A 20,803-nucleotide genomic window follows, 5' to 3' on the forward strand; every position below is an offset into this window, starting at 1 on the left:
ACAGTCTATCAATTGACAGAACCTGATTGGTTGCTATGGGCAACTTACCCACTTTCTCAGAGGATTGATACATCTCCACCACAGCGAATGTGGAATGTTCCAAGGCCATCACTGTAAAAGCTTTGGCTGTTTTAGTCTGTCTGGTTACAGATGCATTAAGAGATAAATTCAAATATATAAAACTTCAAACTGCAATGATGGCCTCAAAGAGGATCCTTGCAACTCACATCGACAGTACAATGTCTAGCTAAGTAAGATAAGGTTAATAAAGGTCACCATGGAATTGAGGCACCATGAGTATGCTGAAGATGTAATATCAGGAAATATGATTAATAACTAATGAAGATTGCACATAACATCATACTATCCTGCAAAGCCCTCTGTGGGGCTGTTCAACTTAATCAGGGTACACACCTAAACAATTGTCAGCCCATTCTCCTAATATCAGGTGAACGGACGCCGATTGTATTGTTGTGTATGCAAGCAATACTGATGCTGGAGTGTTGGCCAATAAATGGATTATAATGCTGCAGCAACGATCAGGATTGGGAGGTCACATCTTATGTGCTGCACAGCCAACCTCCCGATCACAGAGAGGAGCCGCATACTGCACTGCTGCTGCCTCCTCATATAGGGTCACGCTGAAAATATATTGCATGGCTGATCAGGAGTGTGAAACCTGATCACCCGAAGATCGAGAATGTGTGTACCCAGCTTTAGATGTGTAGTTTACTGGGTACCTAACCCGAAATATCATTTATAGAACTTGTTTGTTTGTAAAAGGTTAGTTCAAAACTACTCAACACATTTTGATAAAACCTTCTCTATTCTACTTGCTGTATATCAGAGTATAAGATAAGGTAATATATCATCATCACACCTGTACCCATGGGCAGTGGAAATGTAACCAAATACTCTTCTCAAACTGGACTAAACTGCAGAATGTAGTAACTCCCAATAGACACAAGAGACTGTAAACGTGTAGCAGTTCCATAGGTGTACACTGTCAGGTTTATCATACAGATTGCTTGCACAATTTTCTATGTAGACCTATGTATTACAAATTTAGCAGCCAGATTATGACAATTGAGTTTTAAAAGAAAATAAAAGAATACCATGGGTACAAGTGAAATGCTACAAAGGTCAGATACTGAAACACGGAAGCCACAGATGCCCAATACCACATTCTTTCCAATGGGACAAAGACAAGAGAAGAAATATATATCCACAGTAGAATACCTCAAAAATAAAACTAGAATTTTATGCACTGTTATTTTGAGAATCATATATTGCACTTCAGTATTTCTCCTATGAAATACATACTATCATTGCTAAAGAGGCCAACGTATTTATTTATTTATTTACTTCCACTTTAAGAGATCTAGTCCTTACCTTGTACGTCTGATCGGACCTTGGCCTGCACTGCACCTGGTCCACAGCATTATCTGTGCTGCTCCTTTTCAGACTGCCAATGGTGACATCTGGTACATTAAGTAAATCTAGAATGACAACACAAACAAGGTAATGGGGAAATACAGGCATGTTTTTGTATGGTTTATAGAACACAAAATACTGGGTCTACAAACTGTGTAAGCACTCCAGTGTTTATAAAAGGTTACTGCATGGAATGGCCATATTTTATAATTTCTTTGTAGAATAAAAACAATTTTAAAAGGGGGGAGCACCATTCAATATTGAAATTTAGAATATTAACAAGCAGAGCCGATTTGAAAGTATGTCTATTTGTGGAGCACATCTTACATATTTTCCCAGTATGCATTCTCTGAAATCAAGCATGCACACGTGCTGGCAATGGAGATTGTAACCATATCAGTTGCATTACTTTGCGACTAAACAAGCTTAACTGAGATGAAATGTTTAAAGATATGCAATGTTTAAAGAGGCATGTTGGCAGATTGCAGGCTATGCAGAGCTGAACGGGAGCATAAATGTGCATGTTTTCAGTCATATCTTTTGCACCAAGTATAATCAGGTCCCAGTGTACCATACGAGCATACAAGCAGAAATATGCAATTAACACAGACTTGGGAAGGAGAAAAAGTACACGAGGGCTGATGCAGAGTTGAATGCAACTGTGAGAGACTGCATACACTCCTGGAAAAACATTATAGGCTAAATGTAATAGCCTATAATGCCTGTAATTGACAGATGTGCAGATTTATCTATTTTTTTTTTTTAAATGGGCAGTCTTGCACAAAGCCCCACACCTCCGACTCGATGGCTATTACATTTAGCCCTATATCTCATTCTAGCACAGGTTTTTTGGAAGTTACATTTTGCAAGACAAAGATACCTATCAAGGGTACTCAACTTGTGGCACTCCAGTTGCTGGAATAGCTGGGGCATACTAAAACTGTGATAAGGTATCCTGAAATGTGTAGCTCCACAGCACCTATAGTGCAACAGGTTGCCTGCCCCTCTACTTCACTATGGGGGAGATGTATCAAGCCTTAAAAAGTATAGGAGACAAGTGGAAATGTTGGCAAAAGTAATCAGTCATTTTGGCAGCACTTGACAAATGCTAGCTAGAAGCCGATTAGTTGCTATGGGCAACTTCTCTCTTTAAAAATGGCTTGATACAGCTCCCCTAATAATGTACTTATTTTTCCTTCCATGACAAAATAAGTCACTGAAAAATGGATTGAGCACTACTTTTGAGCACATAACAGGTTCACTATATGTGACAATTATTAAAATTTAAAGATTCAGATTTACAAGCAAGGATGGTGAATGCTGGATTATATATATTTTTCTTGTCTCTCTCACCTGACGGTATTCCTACTACAGTATATTGACAGTATGTAATGTGTAAGACCAAGGGCTAAACATTAATTACAGGCACTAACCATCCACACATCTAGGGCCAGTGCGAGGGTGTTCGACGCCCCCCTGCAAACTATAAATTTGCGCCCTCCCATACTTTACAAAGGGACAGCGCACATAATGCCCCCTGTAGTAGTGCTGCTTACACACAATGCCCCATATGGTAGTGCCGCTTATACACAACACGCTTACGTGTGTAAGTGGCGCTTACACACGTAAGACTAGTATCAGTGACGCTTATACAAGATACAGGTGATGCTTACACACGTAATTCCCCCTGTACCAATGACGCTTCAAGTAACACTTCCTGTACCAGTGACGCTTACACACATAACGCCTCTTGTACCAGTGACACAAGCACACGTAACGCCCCCTGTACTAGTGACACTTACACACATTATAACACACAGTCACACTGTACATATATTACACACATACACAGTCAAACATATACACATATACTATACACACATACTGTATACACACATACTGTATATACAGATACCGTGTACACACACACACACACACACACTTTCACTCACTCACTTGTTTGTTTTCCAGCCACTTACATAAGGAAGTCTGGCAGATTATTCCCTGTGTTGCAGTCTGCAGCCTGGTACCATGTAGCTCTGCCCCTTATTACTTTGTAGCCCTGCACCCTTTTAAATCCGCACACTGCACTGTGAGTCTTTGACAGGGGAGTGGAAGAGGAGAGGAGGCTTGTAGCTGACAACGTCGCTGCCTGTTATGGAGCGTGACAGGCGCAGCAGCAGTCAGCAGCAGGGGGAACAGGGCGGCGCAGCAGGGACATCAGCTCAGCACAGGGATACAGAGCAGGGAAAGCGCCCCTCCTCCCTGGCGCTCCATTGCTTTGCATCCCTTTGGTGAGCGGTTAGCGCCGGGATTGCACACACAATCCCACAAATGGGGAAATAGTCCTACTGCAGGGCATGGATGAGTTGTCACTTTGCCTTGTGTAAAAAAAACAAAAAAACCAGGATGGAAGTTTCCACTCATATCACTAAATAAAATATGCAGAGACATTCAGTTTTATATTCAGCATAACATTGCTCTCAGGCTATTGTCACATTGTGGTTACCAGTATGGTTGACACCATTGTTTTCAAAATCTCTTTATTTAGAAAAGTAGAATACAGATAATTAACAATAGTCAGTAGAGACCACATGAGCATGTGCTTAGATATTTTCTAACTGAGGGGCAGATTTATTAAGCTCAATGAAGTGATAAATTGGAAGGTGATAAAGGACCAGCCAGTCAGCTCCTAACTGTCATTTTTCAAACCCAGCCTGTGACATGGCAGTTAGGATCTGATTGGCTGGTCCTTTATCACCTTCCACTTTATCACTTCACCGAGCTTAATAAATCTGCCCCTTAAAGTCTTAAGCTCAGTACACACTAGGCGATCCCTGCCGACGCCGATATTGGCAGGTGGCGGGAACCCGGCATCAGCAAGGGCATACACACTTGCCAATGCCGGCGGGGAAGGGAGCAACGGCGGGGGGGATGGGGACGACATTCATGCTGCATCTGCAGCATGACTGTCATTAACGAGGACCTCACTCATCTGTACATGTTCAGACAAGGGGGGGGGGGGGGATCATTAACGGTGCACGGGAGCGCGCATCGTTAATGACATTGAGTGTACACACTGGACGAGATTGTAAAAGATCTCACTCAGATCGGCCATTCTGAGTGAGTTCTTTCTCGTCTAGTGTGTAAGGGGCTTAACATACCACAGCCATATCTTCCAGTACTATGCAGAGAATATTTACTTATACCAGTACCTGCCCCATTTTAATTTACTAGATGTTTTATCAAAGCAAGCAATTGATTAGTATGTTTTGTACTGTGGAAGGAGAGCCACACAAACATGGGAAGAACATAGACACTACACCCAGATAGAACCCTGGTTGGTACTGAAACTATATACATTTATATTGTGCTCAGTATATTTTATTATGTGAGGATTAATAGTAATAAAAACACTACTGTAAATAAAAAGGTATTGGAAGTCACACTAGAGTACTTTGTGACTAATTGTAGTTACACTATTGCTTTTTCAATTTCAAACATGGAATTATCCGATCTGTGTGTATCCCATACACACTAAGATATTTCTAGCTCGGTGTGTATGTTCTTCAAAAGACCGTGGGATCAGACTTTTTACGTTTTAAGATGTGGCCTCCTGATCCCATCGCCTGTAGGAGCATTTTAAGCCATTTATAGGCTAACACTCCTGCATACACACCTATACAATTATAAGTGTATAGCCGTGTACCTAGTTTAAGGAGATCAAGTAAACTTTGTAGGAATGCAATTATTTGTATTGAGTTTCCACTGTGTTCTATACAATTAAACTCATAACCACTTCAGGTAGCTAATAGCATGTGTACATGTACAATCTATACTCCCTCAATGTTCCAATCACTCTACAAGCATCCTGCATATTGTGAGCATTTGATACATGCAGGAACTGAGTCACAGTGAGGCAACACTTAGCAGAATGTGTACGAATATGTCACTATCACCCACCAGGCAAGGCATTCAAGCACAAGACTATGAAAGCGCAGAACCCAAGTGTTATTGTTCGGTCATTTAACACATCACAAACCTATAACTACAAAGCAGTCAGCCCTGCTCATACCAATTCAGTATATCAAGCACAATGACATCTGGAGTCCCCTGAGAACAGTTTAATGCTGGAGCCTGGAAAATAGGATTTTAATTACCTACCGGTAAATACTTTTCTCGTAGTCCGTAGAGGATGCTGGGGTCCAATATAGTACCATGGGGTATAGACGGGTCCTTTGGGAGCCACTGGCACTTTAAGAGTTTAATAGTGTGGGCTGGCTCCTCCATCTATGCCCCTCCTACAAGACTCAGTCTAGAAACTGTGCCCGAGGAGACAGACATAGTTTGAGAAAAGGAAATACACAGATAGTGGTGAGATTCACACCAGCTCACACATAACAAAAACAAAAGCCAAGCTTACTAACTTGGAATGATCCAGCAACGGCTGAACCAACAAACTTAACCAAGTAACAATGCAGGCATACGAAGCACTGGGTGGGCGCCCAGCATCCTCTACGGACTACGAGAAAAGGATTTACCGGTCGGTAATTAAACTCCTATTTTCTCTTACGTCCTAGAGGATGCTGGGGTTTAATTTAGTACCATGGGGATGTACCAAAGCTCAAAGTACTGAAGGGAGAGTGCTGAGTTTTCTGCATAACTGATTGACCAAACTTTAGGTCCTCAGAGGACAAAGTATTGAACTTGTACAACTTAACAAACATGTTCGACCCCGACCAAGTAGCCGCTCGGCAAAGCTGAATAGCCAAGACACCCCGGGCAGACGCCCAGGAAGAACCCACTTTACGGGTAGAGTGGGCCTGAACTGATTTTGGAATCGACAATCCAGTCGTAGAATAAGCATGCTGGATAGTAAGCCTCATCCAGCGAGAAATTGACTGCTTAGACAATTTATGAACCTAATCTTGTTGGGATCATAAAGGACAAATAACACGTCCGACTTCCTGTGATGAGCAGTCCTCCTCACATATATCTTCAAAGCCTACACGACATGCAAGGACTTTGAGGTAATCGAGGTGTCAGTAGCCACAGGTATCACAATGGATTGGTTGATATGAAAAGTTGACACAACCTTTGGAAGAAATTGCTGACGCGTTCTGAGTTCAGCTCTATCTTCATGGAAAATCAAATAGGGGCTCTTGTGCAACAATGTCCCTTATTCAGACACACGTCTTGCAAATGCCAATGTCAACAGTGTGACCGCATTCCAAGTAAGAAACTTTACGTCCACCTCCTGTGAAGGTTCAAACCAATACGATTGCGGGAACTGCAGCACCACATTAAGATCCCAAGGTGCCTTAGGAGGCACAAAAGGTGGTTGGAAGTGCAGAATTCCTTTCAAGAATGTCTGAACCTCAGGGAGAGCAGCTAATTGTTTCTGGAAGAAAATGGATAAGGCTGAAATCTGGACCTTGATGGAGCCCAAGCGTAGGCCCACATCCACACCAGCTTGCAGAAAGGAGAAAATGTCCCAGTTGAAACTCCACCATAGGAAACTTCCTGGATTCACACCAAGACACATACTTTTTCCAAATCCGATGGTAATGCTTAGACGTTACCACTTTCCTAGCTTGGATCAGAGTAAAAATGACCTTGGTCAGAATGCCCTGCTGGGCTAAGATCTGGCGTTCAACCTCCATGCCGTCAAAGGTAGCCACGGTAAGTCTTGATAGGCGAACGGCCCCTGTAGTAGGAGGTCCTCGTGAAGAGGAAGAGGCCTCGGATCCTCCAGCAGTAATGCCAGAAGATCCGCATACCAAGCTTTTCTTGGCCAGTCCGGGGCAATGAGGATCGCTGGAACACTTGTTCTTTTTAGTAGTTTGAGTATCCTTGGGATAAGTGGAAGTGGAGGGAACACATACACTGACTGGAACACCCACGGAGTTACCAGGACGTCCACCGCCACTGCTTGTGGGTCTCGTGACCTGGAACAATACCTCTGAAGCTTCTTGTTGAGGCGGGAAGCCATCAAGTCTATCTGAGGTACCTCAAGATGGAGGCCCCATTCTCCTGGATGGAAATCGTGTCTGCTGAGGAAGTCCACTTGCCAGTTGTCCACTACTGGAATGAAGATTGCTGACAGCACCAGTGCGTGCCTTTCTGCCCAGAGGAGGGTTCTTGTCACCTCTGACATCGCAGATCTGCTATTTGTTCCGCCCTGCCTGTTTATGTAGGACACCGCTGTGACGTTGTCCGACTGAACCTGAATGGCTCGATCTTGTAGAAGATGTGCCGCTTGTAGAAGGTAGTTGTATATAGCCCTTAGTTCCAGAATGTTTACTGGAAGAACAGATTCCTGACTTGACCACATTCCATGTAAGTTTACCCCCTGGGTGACTGCTCCCCAACCTCTGAGACTTGCATCCGTGGTTAGAAGAATCGAATTCTGAATCCCGAACCTGGGGCCCTCGAGTAGGTGAGAAGTTTTCAGTCACCAGAGGAGTGAAATTCTGGCTTTCGGTGACAGGCATACCCGCTAGTGCATGTGAAGATGAGATCCCGACCACTTGTCCAGGAGATCCAGCTGGAAGAACCTTGCATGGAATCTTCCATACTGTAGAGCCTCGTTACCATATTTCCCAGAAGGAGAATGCACTGATGAACCGATACCCGGGCTGGCTTCAAAACATCCTGGACATTGACTGGATCACCAACGCTTTCTCTAGTGGTAGAAACACCCTCTGCACTTCCGTGTCGAATATCATTCCCAGGAAGGACAGCCTCCGTGTCTGTTCCAAATGTGACTTTGGAAGGTTCAGGATCCACCCATGATCCCGAAGCAGATGAATTGAGTGTGCAATATTCTGCAACAGCTTCTCTTTGGAAGATGCCTTTATCAGCAGATCATCCAGATATGGAATTATATTCACTCCCTGTTTTCGGAGAAGCATCATCTCCACCATGACCTTGGTGAACACCCTCGGTGCTGTGGAGAGGCCAAATGGCAATGTCTGGAACTGATAGTGACAGTCATGTAGTGCAAACTGTAGATAAGCCTGGTGAGGCAGCCAGATAGGAATGTGAAGGTACGCATCCTTGTTATCCAGGGATACTAGGAATTCCCCCTGCTCCAGACCTGAGATCATCGCTCTCAGAGACTCCATCTTGAATTGGAAAACCCTCAAGTAAGGGTTCAATGACTTCAGGTTCAATATAGGCCTTTCTGAACCGACCGGTTTTGGTACCACAAACCGGTTTGAGTAATAACCCTTGGTTTTTCGGTGAGGTGGAACTGGAACAATGACATTTGTTCGTACCAATTTTTTAATGGCTTCCTGCAGGATAGTACTTTTGGTCAGTGAAACTGGTAAGCCTGACTTGAAGAATCTGTGCAAAGGGAGTGCCTGAAACTCCAATCTGTAGCCCTGGGTAACAATGTCTGTCACCCAGGGTCTAGGCATGATGACGCCCAGACGTGACTGAAATCTTTTAGTCTCGCTCCCAACTGGCCGATCTCCAGGCTGGGAGGTCCACCGTCATGCTGAAGATTTGGAGGGAGCGGAACCCGGTTTTTGTTCCTGGGAACCTGCTGGTGCAGGTTTTCTGGATTTTCCCCGACCTCCTCTAAATAAGAAGGTGGTGGTGGTGGTGGGAGGGGGGGGGGGGGTGGATTTCTTAAATTTTGCAGTCCGAAAGGACTGCAGTGTAGGCGTAGGAAAATATTTCCTAGCCGGTGCTGATGCGGAAGGACAAAATTTCGACTTGCCCGCAGTAAACTGTGCGCCGGGATCCCGACAGCCGGCAAACTGAAGACCACCCCTTTATGAGCATTAATAGTTTACACTTAAATTAATAAAAAAGCATGAAAAAAATCAGTCTTTGTGAAGATTAACGTAATGGGAGATTTGTTATGGACAGGTGCATTGTAATAAATACCTTGAGTGTGTTTTATGTTTTTACTGCCCTCTCAACCTGTCTCATTCTACAGTGTGTAGATCCTCAACCTCATAAATAAATACTCCCAAATCTTCCCTTAATTCTAGGCTTGCCATAATATCCCTTTAATCCGAGACACCTATGACTTACACAGGTTCTGTGGCTCATTAAAACCAGGTGAAATGCAGGCTTGATTTAGCCAGCCACAGAACATGTGTCCCGGATTAAAGTGATATTATGGCGGGCCTACTTAATTCTTTTGCAGTTACCGTAAATTTGGGATAATAATCTGCTTCTGCATTTCCTACTTATTTTCCCACTGCAATAAACTATGTTCAATTTGCTAACTGATATTAAACCAACCCTTAACTCCACTTTATTCAATGCTGGAGTTTCCATGCCACTTTGCTAACCCATCCTGTTTGATAGTCTTGCCCATCAGCATGTGGCCAGTTCCCTCTCAGACAGGTTATGGGTCAATGGGTCAACAGTCAAAAGGTCAACAATGTCTAGGCTGACATCAAATGGTCGACATGCACAATGTCTACATGGTGAAATAATAAGAATTTACTCACCGGTAATTCTATTTCTCGTAGTCCGTAGTGGATGCTGGGAACTCCGTAAGGACCATGGGGAATAGCGGGCTCCGAAGGAGGCTGGGCACTCTAGAAAGATTTATGACTACCTGGTGTGCACTGGCTCCTCCCACTATGACCCTCCTCCAAGCCTCAGTTAGGACACTGTGCCCGGACGAGCTGACATAATAAGGAAGGATTTTGAATCCCGGGTAAGACTCATACCAGCCACACCAATCACACCGTACAACTCGTGATACTATATCCAGTTTGACAGTATGAAAACAACTGAGCCTCTCAACAGATGGCTCAACAATAACCCTTTAGTTAGCAATAACTATTTACAAGTATTGCAGACAATCCGCACTTGGGATGGGCGCCCAGCATCCACTACGGACTACGAGAAATAGAATTACCGGTGAGTAAATTCTTATTTTCTCTGACGTCCTAGTGGATGCTGGGAACTCCGTAAGGACCATGGGGATTATACCAAAGCTCCCAAACGGGCGGGAGAGTGCGGATGACTCTGCAGCACCGAATGAGAGAACTCCAGGTCCTCCTCAGCCAGGGTATCAAATTTGTAGAATTTTGCAAACGTGTTTGCCCCTGACCAAGTAGCTGCTCGGCAAAGTTGTAAAGCCGAGACCCCTCGGGCAGCCGCCCAAGATGAGCCCACCTTCCTTGTGGAATGGGCATTTACTGATTTTGGCTGTGGCAGGCCTGCCACAGAATGTGCAAGCTGAATTGTACTACAAATCCAGCGAGCAATAGTCTGCTTAGAAGCAGGAGCACCCAGCTTGTTGGGTGCATACAGGATAAACAGCGAGTCAGATTTTCTGACTCCAGCCGTCCTGGAAACATATATTTTCAGGGCCCTGACAACGTCTAGCAACTTGGAGTCCTCCAAATCCCTAGTAGCCGCAGGCACCACAATAGGCTGGTTCAGGTGAAACGCTGACACCACCTTAGGGAGAAACTGGGGACGAGTCCTCAATTCTGCCCTATCCATATGGAAAATCAGATAAGGGCTTTTACAAGATAAAGCCGCCAATTCTGACACTCGCCTGGCTGAAGCCAAGGCCAATAACATTACCACTTTCCACGTGAGATATTTTAGATCCACGGTTTTTAGTGGCTCAAACCAATGTGATTTTAAGAAACTCAACACCACGTTGAGATCCCAAGGTGCCACAGGAGGCACAAACGGGGGCTGAATATGCAGCACTCCTTTCACAAATGTCTGAACTTCAGGTACTGAAGCTAGTTCTTTTTGAAAGAAAATCGACAGAGCCGAGATCTGTACTTTAATGGAGCCTAGTTTTAGGCCCATATTCACTCCTGCTTGCAGGAAATGCAGAAATCGACCTAGTTGAAATTCCTCTGTTGGGGCCTTTTTGGCCTCGCACCATGCAACATATTTCCGCCATATGCGGTGATAATGATTTGCCGTAACATCTTTCCTGGCTTTAATAAGCGTAGGAATGACTTCTTCCGGAATACCCTTTTCCTTCAGGATCCGGCGTTCAACCGCCATGCCATCAAACGCAGCCGCGGTAAGTCTTGGAACAGACAGGGCCCCTGCTGTAGCAGGTCCTGTCTGAGCGGCAGAGGCCATGGGTCCTCTGAGATCATCTCTTGAAGTTCCGGGTACCACGCTCGTCTTGGCCAATCCGGAACCACGAGAATTGTGTTTACTCCTCGCTTTCTTATTATTCTCAATACCTTTGGTATGAGAGGCAGAGGAGGGAACACATAAACCGACTGGTACACCCATGGTGTCACTAGAGCGTCCACAGCTATCGCCTGAGGGTCCCTTGACCTGGCGCAATATCTTTTTAACTTTTTGTTGAGGTGGGACGCCATCATGTCCACCTGTGGTTTTTCCCAACGGTTTACCAGCATCTGGAAGACTTCTGGATGAAGTCCCCACTCTCCCGGGTGGAGGTCGTGTCTGCTGAGGAAGTCTGCTTCCCAGTTGTCCACTCCCGGAATGAACACTGCTGACAGTGCTAGTACATGATTCTCCGCCCATCTGAGAATTCTTGTGGCTTCTGCCATTGCCATCCTGCTTCTTGTGCCTCCCTGTCGATTCACATGGGCGACTGCCGTGATGTTGTCTGACTGGATCAGCACCGGCTGGTGTAGGAGCAGGGATTTTGCTTGACTTAGGGCATTGTAAATGGCCCTTAGTTCCAGAATATTTATGTGAAGGGAAGTCTCCTGACTCGACCATAGTCCTTGGAAGTTTCTTCCCCGTGTGACTGCCCCCCAGCCTCGAAGGCTGGCATCCGTGGTCACCAGGACCCAGTCCTGTATGCCGAACCTGCGGCCCTCTAGAAGATGGGCACTCTGCAGCCACCACAATAGAGACACCCTGGTTCTTGGAGACAGGGTTATTAAGCGATGCATCTGAAGATGCGATCCGGACCATTTGTCCAATAGGTCCCACTGAAAGATTCTGGCATGGAACCTGCCGAAGGGAATTGCTTCGTAAGAAGCTACCATCTTTCCCAGGACCCGCGTGCAGTGATGCACCAATACCTGTTTTGGTTTCAGGAGGTCTCTGACTAGAGATGACAACTCCCTGGCTTTCTCCTCCGGGAGAAACACTTTTTTCTGGACTGTATCCAGAATCATACCCAGGAACAGTAGCCGTGTCGTCGGAACCAGCTGTGACTTTGGGATATTCAGAATCCAGCCGTGCTGGTGCAGCACTTCCTGAGATAGTGCTACTCCCACCAACAACTGTTCCTTGGATCTCGCCTTTATTAGGAGATCGTCCAAGTACGGGATAATTAAAACTCCCTTTTTTCGAAGGAGTATCATCATTTCCGCCATAACCTTGGTAAATACCCTCGGTGCCGTGGACAGTCCAAACGGCAGCGTCTGGAATTGGTAATGGCAATCCTGTACCACAAATCTGAGGTACTCCTGGTGAGGATGGTAAATGGGGACATGCAAGTAAGCATCCTTGATGTCCAGGGATACCATGTAATCCCCCTCGTCCAGGCTTGCAATAACCGCCCTGAGCGATTCCATCTTGAACTTGAATTTTTTTTATGTATGTGTTCAAGGATTTCAAATTTAAAATGGGTCTCACCGAACCGTCAGGTTTCGGCACCACAAATAGTGTGGAATAGTAACCCCGGCCTTGTTGAAGTAGGGGTACCTTGATTATCACCTGCTGGGAATACAGCTTGTGAATTGCCGCTAGCACCGCCTCCCTGTCTGAGGGAGCAATCGGCAAGGCAGATTTTAGGAACCGGTGGGGTGGAGACGCCTCGAATTCCAATTTGTACCCCTGAGATACTATTTGAAGGATCCAGGGATCCACCTGTGAGCGAGCCCACTGATCGCTGAAATTCTTGAGGCGGCCCCCCACCGTACCTGGCTCCGCCTGTGGAGCCCCACCGTCATGCGGCGGACTTGGAAGAAGAAGCGGGGGAGGACTTTTGCTCCTGGGAACCTGCTGTTTGTTGCAGCCTTTTTCCCCTACCTCTGCCTCTGGACAGAAAAGACCCGCCTTTTCAACGCTTGTTTTTCTGGGTCCGAAAGGACTGAACCTGATATAACGGCGCCTTCTTAGGCTGTGAGGAGACATGGGGTAAAAATGCTGACTTCCCAGACGTTGTTGTGGAAACTAGGTCCGAGAGACCATCCCCAAATAATTCCTCACCCTTATAAGGCAAAACTTCCATGTGCCTTTTAGAATCTGCATCTCCTGTCTACTGGCGAGTCCATAAGCCTCTCCTAGCAGAAATGGACAATGCACTTACTTTAGATGCCAGCCGGCAGATTTCCCTCTGTGCATCTCTCATATATAAGACTGAGTCTTTGATATGGTCTATGGTTAGCAGGATCGTGTCTCTGTCTAGTGTGTCAATATTTTCTGACGGTTTATCTGACCACGCGGCGGCAGCACTGCACATCCATGCTGACGCAATAGCTGGCCTAAGTATAATGCCTGAGTGTGTGTATACAGACTTCAGGATCGCCTCCTGCTTTCTATCAGCAGGTTCCTTGAGGGCGGCCGTATCCGGAGACGGTAGTGCCACCTTTTTAGACAAACGTGTGAGCGCTTTATCCACCCTAGGAAGTGTTTCCCAACGTGACCTATCCTCTGGCGGGAAAGGGAACGCCATTAGTACCTTCTTAGGAATTACCAATTTTTTATCAGGGAAAGCCCACGCTTCTTCACACACTTCATTTAATTCATCTGATGGGGGAAAAACTACGGGTAGTTTTTTCTCCCCAAACATAATACCCTTTTTAGTGGTACCTGTATTTATATCAGAAATGTGTAACACCTCTTTCATTGCCTCAATCATGCAGTGAATGGCCTTAGTGGGCATCAGGTTAGACTCATCGTCGTCGACACTGGTGTCAGTATCAGTGTCGACATCTGGGTCTGCGGTCTGAGGTAGCGGGCGTTTCAGAGCCCCTGATGACCTTTGAGACGCCCGGACAGGCACGAGCTGAGAAGTCGGCTGTCCCACATTTGGCATGTCGTCAAATTTCTTATGTAAGGAGTCTATACGTGCACTCATTTCTTTCCATAAGCTCATCCACTCAGGTGTCTGCCCCGCAGGGGGTGACATCCCTTCTAAAGGCATCTGCTCCGTCTCCACATCATTATCCTCATCAAACATGTCGACACAGCCGTACCGACACACCGCACACACACAGGGAATGCTCCAACAGAGGACAGGACCCACAAAAGCCCTTTGGGGGGACAGAGTGAGAGTATGCCAGCACACACCAGAGCGCTATATAATGCAGGGACTAACTGAGTTATGTCCCCTATAGCTGCTTTTTCTATATAAATGTATACTGCGCCTAAATTTAGTGCCCCCCCTCTCTTTTTTACCCTTTTCTGTAGTGTAGACTGCAGGGGAGAGCCAGGGAGCTTCCTTCCAGCGGAGCTGTGAGGGAAAAATGGCGCCAGTGTGCTGAAGGAGATAGCTCCGCCCCTTTTCCGCGGACTATTCTCCCGCTTTTTCCTATATTCTGGCAGGGGTATTTTCCACATATATAGCCTCTGGGGCTATATATTGTGGTATTTTTGCCAGCCAAGGTGTTATTATTGCTTCTCAGGGCGCCCCCCCCCCAGCGCCCTGCACCCTCAGTGACCGGAGTGTGAAGTGTGTGTGAGGAGCAATGGCGCACAGCTGCAGTGCTGTGCGCTACCTTGGTGAAGACTGACGTCTTCTGCCGCCGATTTTCCGGACCTCTTCTTGCTTCTGGCTCTGTAAGGGGGACGGCGGCGCGGCTCCGGGACCGAACACCAAGGCTGGGCCTGCGGTCGATCCCTCTGGAGCTAATGGTGTCCAGTAGCCTAAGAAGCCCAAGCTGGCTGCAAGCAGGCAGGTTCGCTTCTTCTCCCCTTAGTCCCTCGCTGCAGTGAGCCTGTTGCCAGCAGGTCTCACTGAAAATAAAAAACCTAATTTCTAATATTAGAGATGAGCGCCTGAAATTTTTCGGGTTTTGTGTTTTGGTTTTGGGTTCGGTTCCGCGGCCGTGTTTTGGGTTCGACCGCGTTTTGGCAAAACCTCACCGAATTTTTTTTGTCGGATTCGGGTGTGTTTTGGATTCGGGTGTTTTTTTAAAAAAACACTAAAAAACAGCTTAAATCATAGAATTTGGGGGTCATTTTGATCCCATATTATTATTAACCTCAAAAACCATAATTTCCACTCATTTTCAGTCTATTCTGAATACCTCACACCTCACAATATTATTTTTAGTCCTAAAATTTGCACCAAGGTCGCTGGATGACTAAGCTAAGCGACACTAGTGGCCGACACAAACACCTGGCCCATCTAGGAGTGGCACTGCAGTGTCACGCAGGATGTCCCTTCCAAAAAACCCTCCCCAATCAGCACATGACGCAAAGAAAAAAAGAGGCGCAATGAGGTAGCTGACTGTGTGAGTAAGATTAGCGACCCTAGTGGCCGACACAAACACCGGGCCCATTTAGGAGTGGCACTGCAGTGTCACGCAGGATGTCCCTTCCAAAAAACCCTCCCCAATCAGCACATGACGCAAAGAAAAAAAGAGGCGCAATGAGGTAGCTGACTGTGTGAGTAAGATTAGCGACCCTAGTGGCCGACACAAACACCGGGCCCATTTAGGAGTGGCACTGCAGTGTCACGCAGGATGTCCCTTCCAAAAAACCCTCCCCAATCAGCACATGACGCAAAGAAAAAAAGAGGCGCAATGAGGTAGCTGACTGTGTGAGTAAGATTAGCGACCCTAGTGGCCGACACAAACACCGGGCCCATTTAGGAGTGGCACTGCAGTGTCACGCAGGATGTCCCTTCCAAAAAACCCTCCCCAATCAGCACATGACGCAAAGAAAAAAAGAGGCGCAATGAGGTAGCTGACTGTGTGAGTAAGATTAGCGACCCTAGTGGCCGACACAAACACCGGGCCCATTTAGGAGTGGCACTGCAGTGTCACGCAGGATGTCCCTTCCAAAAAACCCTCCCCAATCAGCACATGACGCAAAGAAAAAAAGAGGCGCAATGAGGTAGCTGACTGTGTGAGTAAGATTAGCGACCCTAGTGGCCGACACAAACACCGGGCCCATTTAGGAGTGGCACTGCAGTGTCACGCAGGATGTCCCTTCCAAAAAACCCTCCCCAATCAGCACATGACGCAAAGAAAAAAAGAGGCGCAATGAGGTAGCTGACTGTGTGAGTAAGATTAGCGACCCTAGTGGCCGACACAAACACCGGGCCCATTTAGGAGTGGCACTGCAGTGTCACGCAGGATGTCCCTTCCAAAAAACCCTCCCCAAACAGCACATGACGCAAAGAAAAATAAAAGAAAAAAGAGGTGCAAGATGGAATTGTCCTTGGGCCCTCCCACCCACCCTTATGTTGTATAAACAAAACAGGACATGCACACTTTAACCAACCCATCATTTCAGTGACAGGGTCTGCCACACGACTGTGACTGATATCACGGGTTGGTTTGGACCCCCCCCAAAAAAGAAGCAATTAATCTCTCCTTGCACAAACTGGCTCTACAGAGGCAAGATGTCCACCTCATCATCACCCTCCGATATATCACCGTGTACATCCCCCTCCTCACAGATTATCAATTCGTCCCCACTGGAATCCACCATCTCAGCTCCCTGTGTACTTTGTGGAGGCAATTGCTGCTGGTCAATGTCTCCGCGGAGGAATTGATTATAATTCATTTTAATGAACATCATCTTCTCCACATTTTCTGGATGTAACCTCGTACGCCGATTGCTGACAAGGTGAGCGGCGGCACTAAACACTCTTTCGGAGTACACACTTGTGGGAGGGCAACTTAGGTAGAATAAAGCCAGTTTGTGCAATGGCCTCCAAATTGCCTCTTTTTCCTGCCAGTATAAGTATGGACTGTGTGACGTGCCTACTTGGATGCGGTCACTCATATAATCCTCCACCATTCTTTCAATGGTGAGAGAATCATATGCAGTGACAGTAGACGACATGTCCGTAATCGTTGTCAGGTCCTTCAGTCCGGACCAGATGTCAGCATCAGCAGTCGCTCCAGACTGCCCTGCATCACCGCCAGCGGGTGGGCTCGGAATTCTGAGCCTTTTCCTCGCACCCCCAGTTGCGGGAGAATGTGAAGGAGGAGATGTTGACAGGTCGCGTTCCGCTTGACTTGACAATTTTCTCACCAGCAGGTCTTTCAACCCCAGCAGACTTGTGTCTGCCGGAAAGAGAGATCCAAGGTAGGCTTTAAATCTAGGATCGAGCACGGTGGCCAAAATGTAGTGCTCTGATTTCAACAGATTGACCACCCGTGAATCCTTGTTAAGCGAATTAAGGGCTCCATCCACAAGTCCCACATGCCTAGCGGAATCGCTCCGTGTTAGCTCCTCCTTCAATGTCTCCAGCTTCTTCTGCAAAAGCCTGATGAGGGGAATGACCTGACTCAGGCTGGCAGTGTCTGAACTGACTTCACGTGTGGCAAGTTCAAAGGGCATCAGAACCTTGCACAACGTTGAAATCATTCTCCACTGCGCTTGAGACAGGTGCATTCCACCTCCTATATCGTGCTCAATTGTATAGGCTTGAATGGCCTTTTGCTGCTCCTCCAACCTCTGAAGCATATAGAGGGTTGAATTCCACCTCGTTACCACTTCTTGCTTCAGATGATGGCAGGGCAGGTTCAGTAGTTTTTGGTGGTGCTCCAGTCTTCTGTACGTGGTGCCTGTACGCCGAAAGTGTCCCGCAATTTTTCTGGCCACCGACAGCATCTCTTGCACGCCCCTGTCGTTTTTTAAATAATTCTGCACCACCAAATTCAAGGTATGTGCAAAACATGGGACGTGCTGGAATTTGCCCTTATTTAATGCACACACAATATTGCTGGCGTTGTCCGATGCCACAAATCCACAGGAGAGTCCAATTGGGGTAAGCCATTCCGCGATGATCTTCCTCAGTTGCCGTAAGAGGTTTTCAGCTGTGTGCGTATTCTGGAAACCGGTGATACAAAGCGTAGCCTGCCTAGGAAAGAGTTGGCGTTTGCGAGATGCTGCTACTGGTGCCGCCGCTGCTGTTCTTGCGGCGGGAGTCCATACATCTACCCAGTGGGCTGTCACAGTCATATAGTCCTGACCCTGCCCTGCTCCACTTGTCCACATGTCCGTGGTTAAGTGGACATTGGGTACAGCTGCATTTTTTAGGACACTGGTGACTCTTTTTCTGAGGTCTGTGTAAATTTTCGGTATCGCCTGCCTAGAGAAATGGAACCTAGATGGTATTTGGTACCGGGGACACAGTACCTCCAACAAGTCTCTAGTTGGCTCTGCAGTAATGATGGATACCGGAACCACGGTTCTCACGACCCAGGATGCCAAGGCCTCAGTTATCCGCTTTGCAGTAGGATGACTGCTGTGATATTTCATCTTCCTCGCAAAGGACTGTTGGACAGTCAATTGCTTGGTGGAAGTAGTAAAAGTGGTCTTACGACTTCCCCTCTGGGATGACCATCGACTCCCAGCAGCAACAACAGCAGCGCCAGCAGCAGTAGGCGTTACACGCAAGGATGCATCGGAGGAATCCCAGGCAGGAGAGGAATCGTCAGAATTGCCAGTGACATGGCCTGCAGGACTATTGGCATTCCTGGGGAAGGAGGAAATTGACACTGAGGGAGTTGGTGGGGTGGTTTGCGTGAGCTTGGTTACAAGAGGAAGGGATTTACTGGTCAGTGGACTGCTTCCGCTGTCGCCCAAAGTTTTTGAACTTGTCACTGTCTTATTATGAATGCGCTGCAGGTGACGTATAAGGGAGGATGTTCCGAGGTGGTTAACGTCCTTACCCCTACTTATTACAGCTTGACAAAGGGAACACACGGCTTGACACCTGTTGTCCGCATTTCTGTTGAAATACCTCCACACCGAAGAGCTGATTTTTTTGGTATTTTCACCTGGCATGTCAACGGCCATATTCCTCCCACCGACAACAGGTGTCTCCCCGGGTGCCTGACTTAAACAAACCACCTCACCATCAGAATCCTCCTGGTCAATTTCCTCCCCAGCGCCAGCAACACCCATATCCTCCTCATCCTGGTGTACTTCAACACTGACATCTTCAATCTGACTATCAGGAACTGGACTGCGGGTGCTCCTTCCAGCACTTGCAGGGGGCGTGCAAATGGTGGAAGGCGCATGCTCTTCACGTCCAGTGTTGGGAAGGTCAGGCATCGCAACCGACACAATTCGACTCTCCTTGTGGATTTGGGATTTCGAAGAATGCACAGTTCTTTGCTGTGCTTTTGCCAGCTTGAGTCTTTTCATTTTTCTAGCGAGAGGCTGAGTGCTTCCATCCTCATGTGAAGCTGAACCACTAGCCATGAACATAGGCCAGGGCCTCAGCCGTTCCTTGCCACTCCGTGTGGTAAATGGCATATTGGCAAGTTTACGCTTCTCCTCCGACAATTTTATTTTAGGTTTTGGAGTCCTTTTTTTACTGATATTTGGTGCTTTGGATTTGACATGCTCTGTACTATGACATTGGGCATCGGCCTTGGCAGACGACGTTGCTGGCATTTCATCGTCTCGGCCATGACTAGTGGCAGCAGCTTCAGCACGAGGTGGAAGTGGATCTTGATCTTTCCCTAATTTTGGAACCTCAACATTTTTGTTCTCCATATTTTAATAGGCACAACTAAAAGGCACCTCAGGTAAACAATGGAGATGGATGGATACTAGTATACAATTATGGACGGACTGCCGAGTGCCGACACAGAGGTAGCCACAGCCGTGAACTACCGTACTGTACTGTGTCTGCTGCTAATATAGACTGGTTGATAAAGAGATGTCGTAGTATGTATGTATGAAGAAGAAAGAAAAAAAAACCACGGTTAGGTGGTATACAATTATGGACGGACTGCCGAGTGCCGACACAGAGGTAGCCACAGCCGTGAACTACCGTACTGTACTGTGTCTGCTGCTAACATAGACTGGTTGATAAAGAGATGTCGTAGTATGTATGTATGAAGAAGAAAGAAAAAAAAACCACGGGTAGGTGGTATACAATTATGGACGGACTGCCGAGTGCCGACACAGAGGTAGCCACAGCCGTGAACTACCGTACTGTACTGTGTCTGCTGCTAATATAGACTGGTTGATAAAGAGATGTCGTAGTATGTATGTATAAAGAAGAAAGAAAAAAAAACCACGGTTAGGTGGTATACAATTATGGACGGACTGCCGAGTGCCGACACAGAGGTAGCCACAGCCGTGAACTACCGTACTGTACTGTGTCTGCTGCTAATATAGACTGGTTGATAAAGAGATGTAGTAGTATGTATGCATAAAGAAGAAAGAAAAAAAAACCACGGGTAGGTGGTATACAATTATGGACGGACTGCCGAGTGCCGACACAGAG

At 46.6% G+C, this 20,803-nt stretch overlaps 1 protein-coding gene across 1 annotated transcript in view; it reads right to left on the reverse strand.

Moving 5' to 3' along the window:
* TIAM2 (TIAM Rac1 associated GEF 2) overlaps positions 1 to 20,803 on the reverse strand; it is a 1,049,207-nt gene that overhangs the window by 251,772 nt on the left and 776,632 nt on the right. The window contains exon 17 of the mRNA XM_063917712.1: positions 1,393 to 1,499. Coding sequence (XP_063773782.1) covers positions 1,393 to 1,499 — 107 coding nt within the window. The remainder of the gene's footprint in view (positions 1 to 1,392; positions 1,500 to 20,803) is intronic.

Source organism: Pseudophryne corroboree, chromosome 4, assembly GCF_028390025.1.
Source record: "Pseudophryne corroboree isolate aPseCor3 chromosome 4, aPseCor3.hap2, whole genome shotgun sequence".
Taxonomy (NCBI): Eukaryota; Metazoa; Chordata; class Amphibia; order Anura; family Myobatrachidae; genus Pseudophryne; species Pseudophryne corroboree.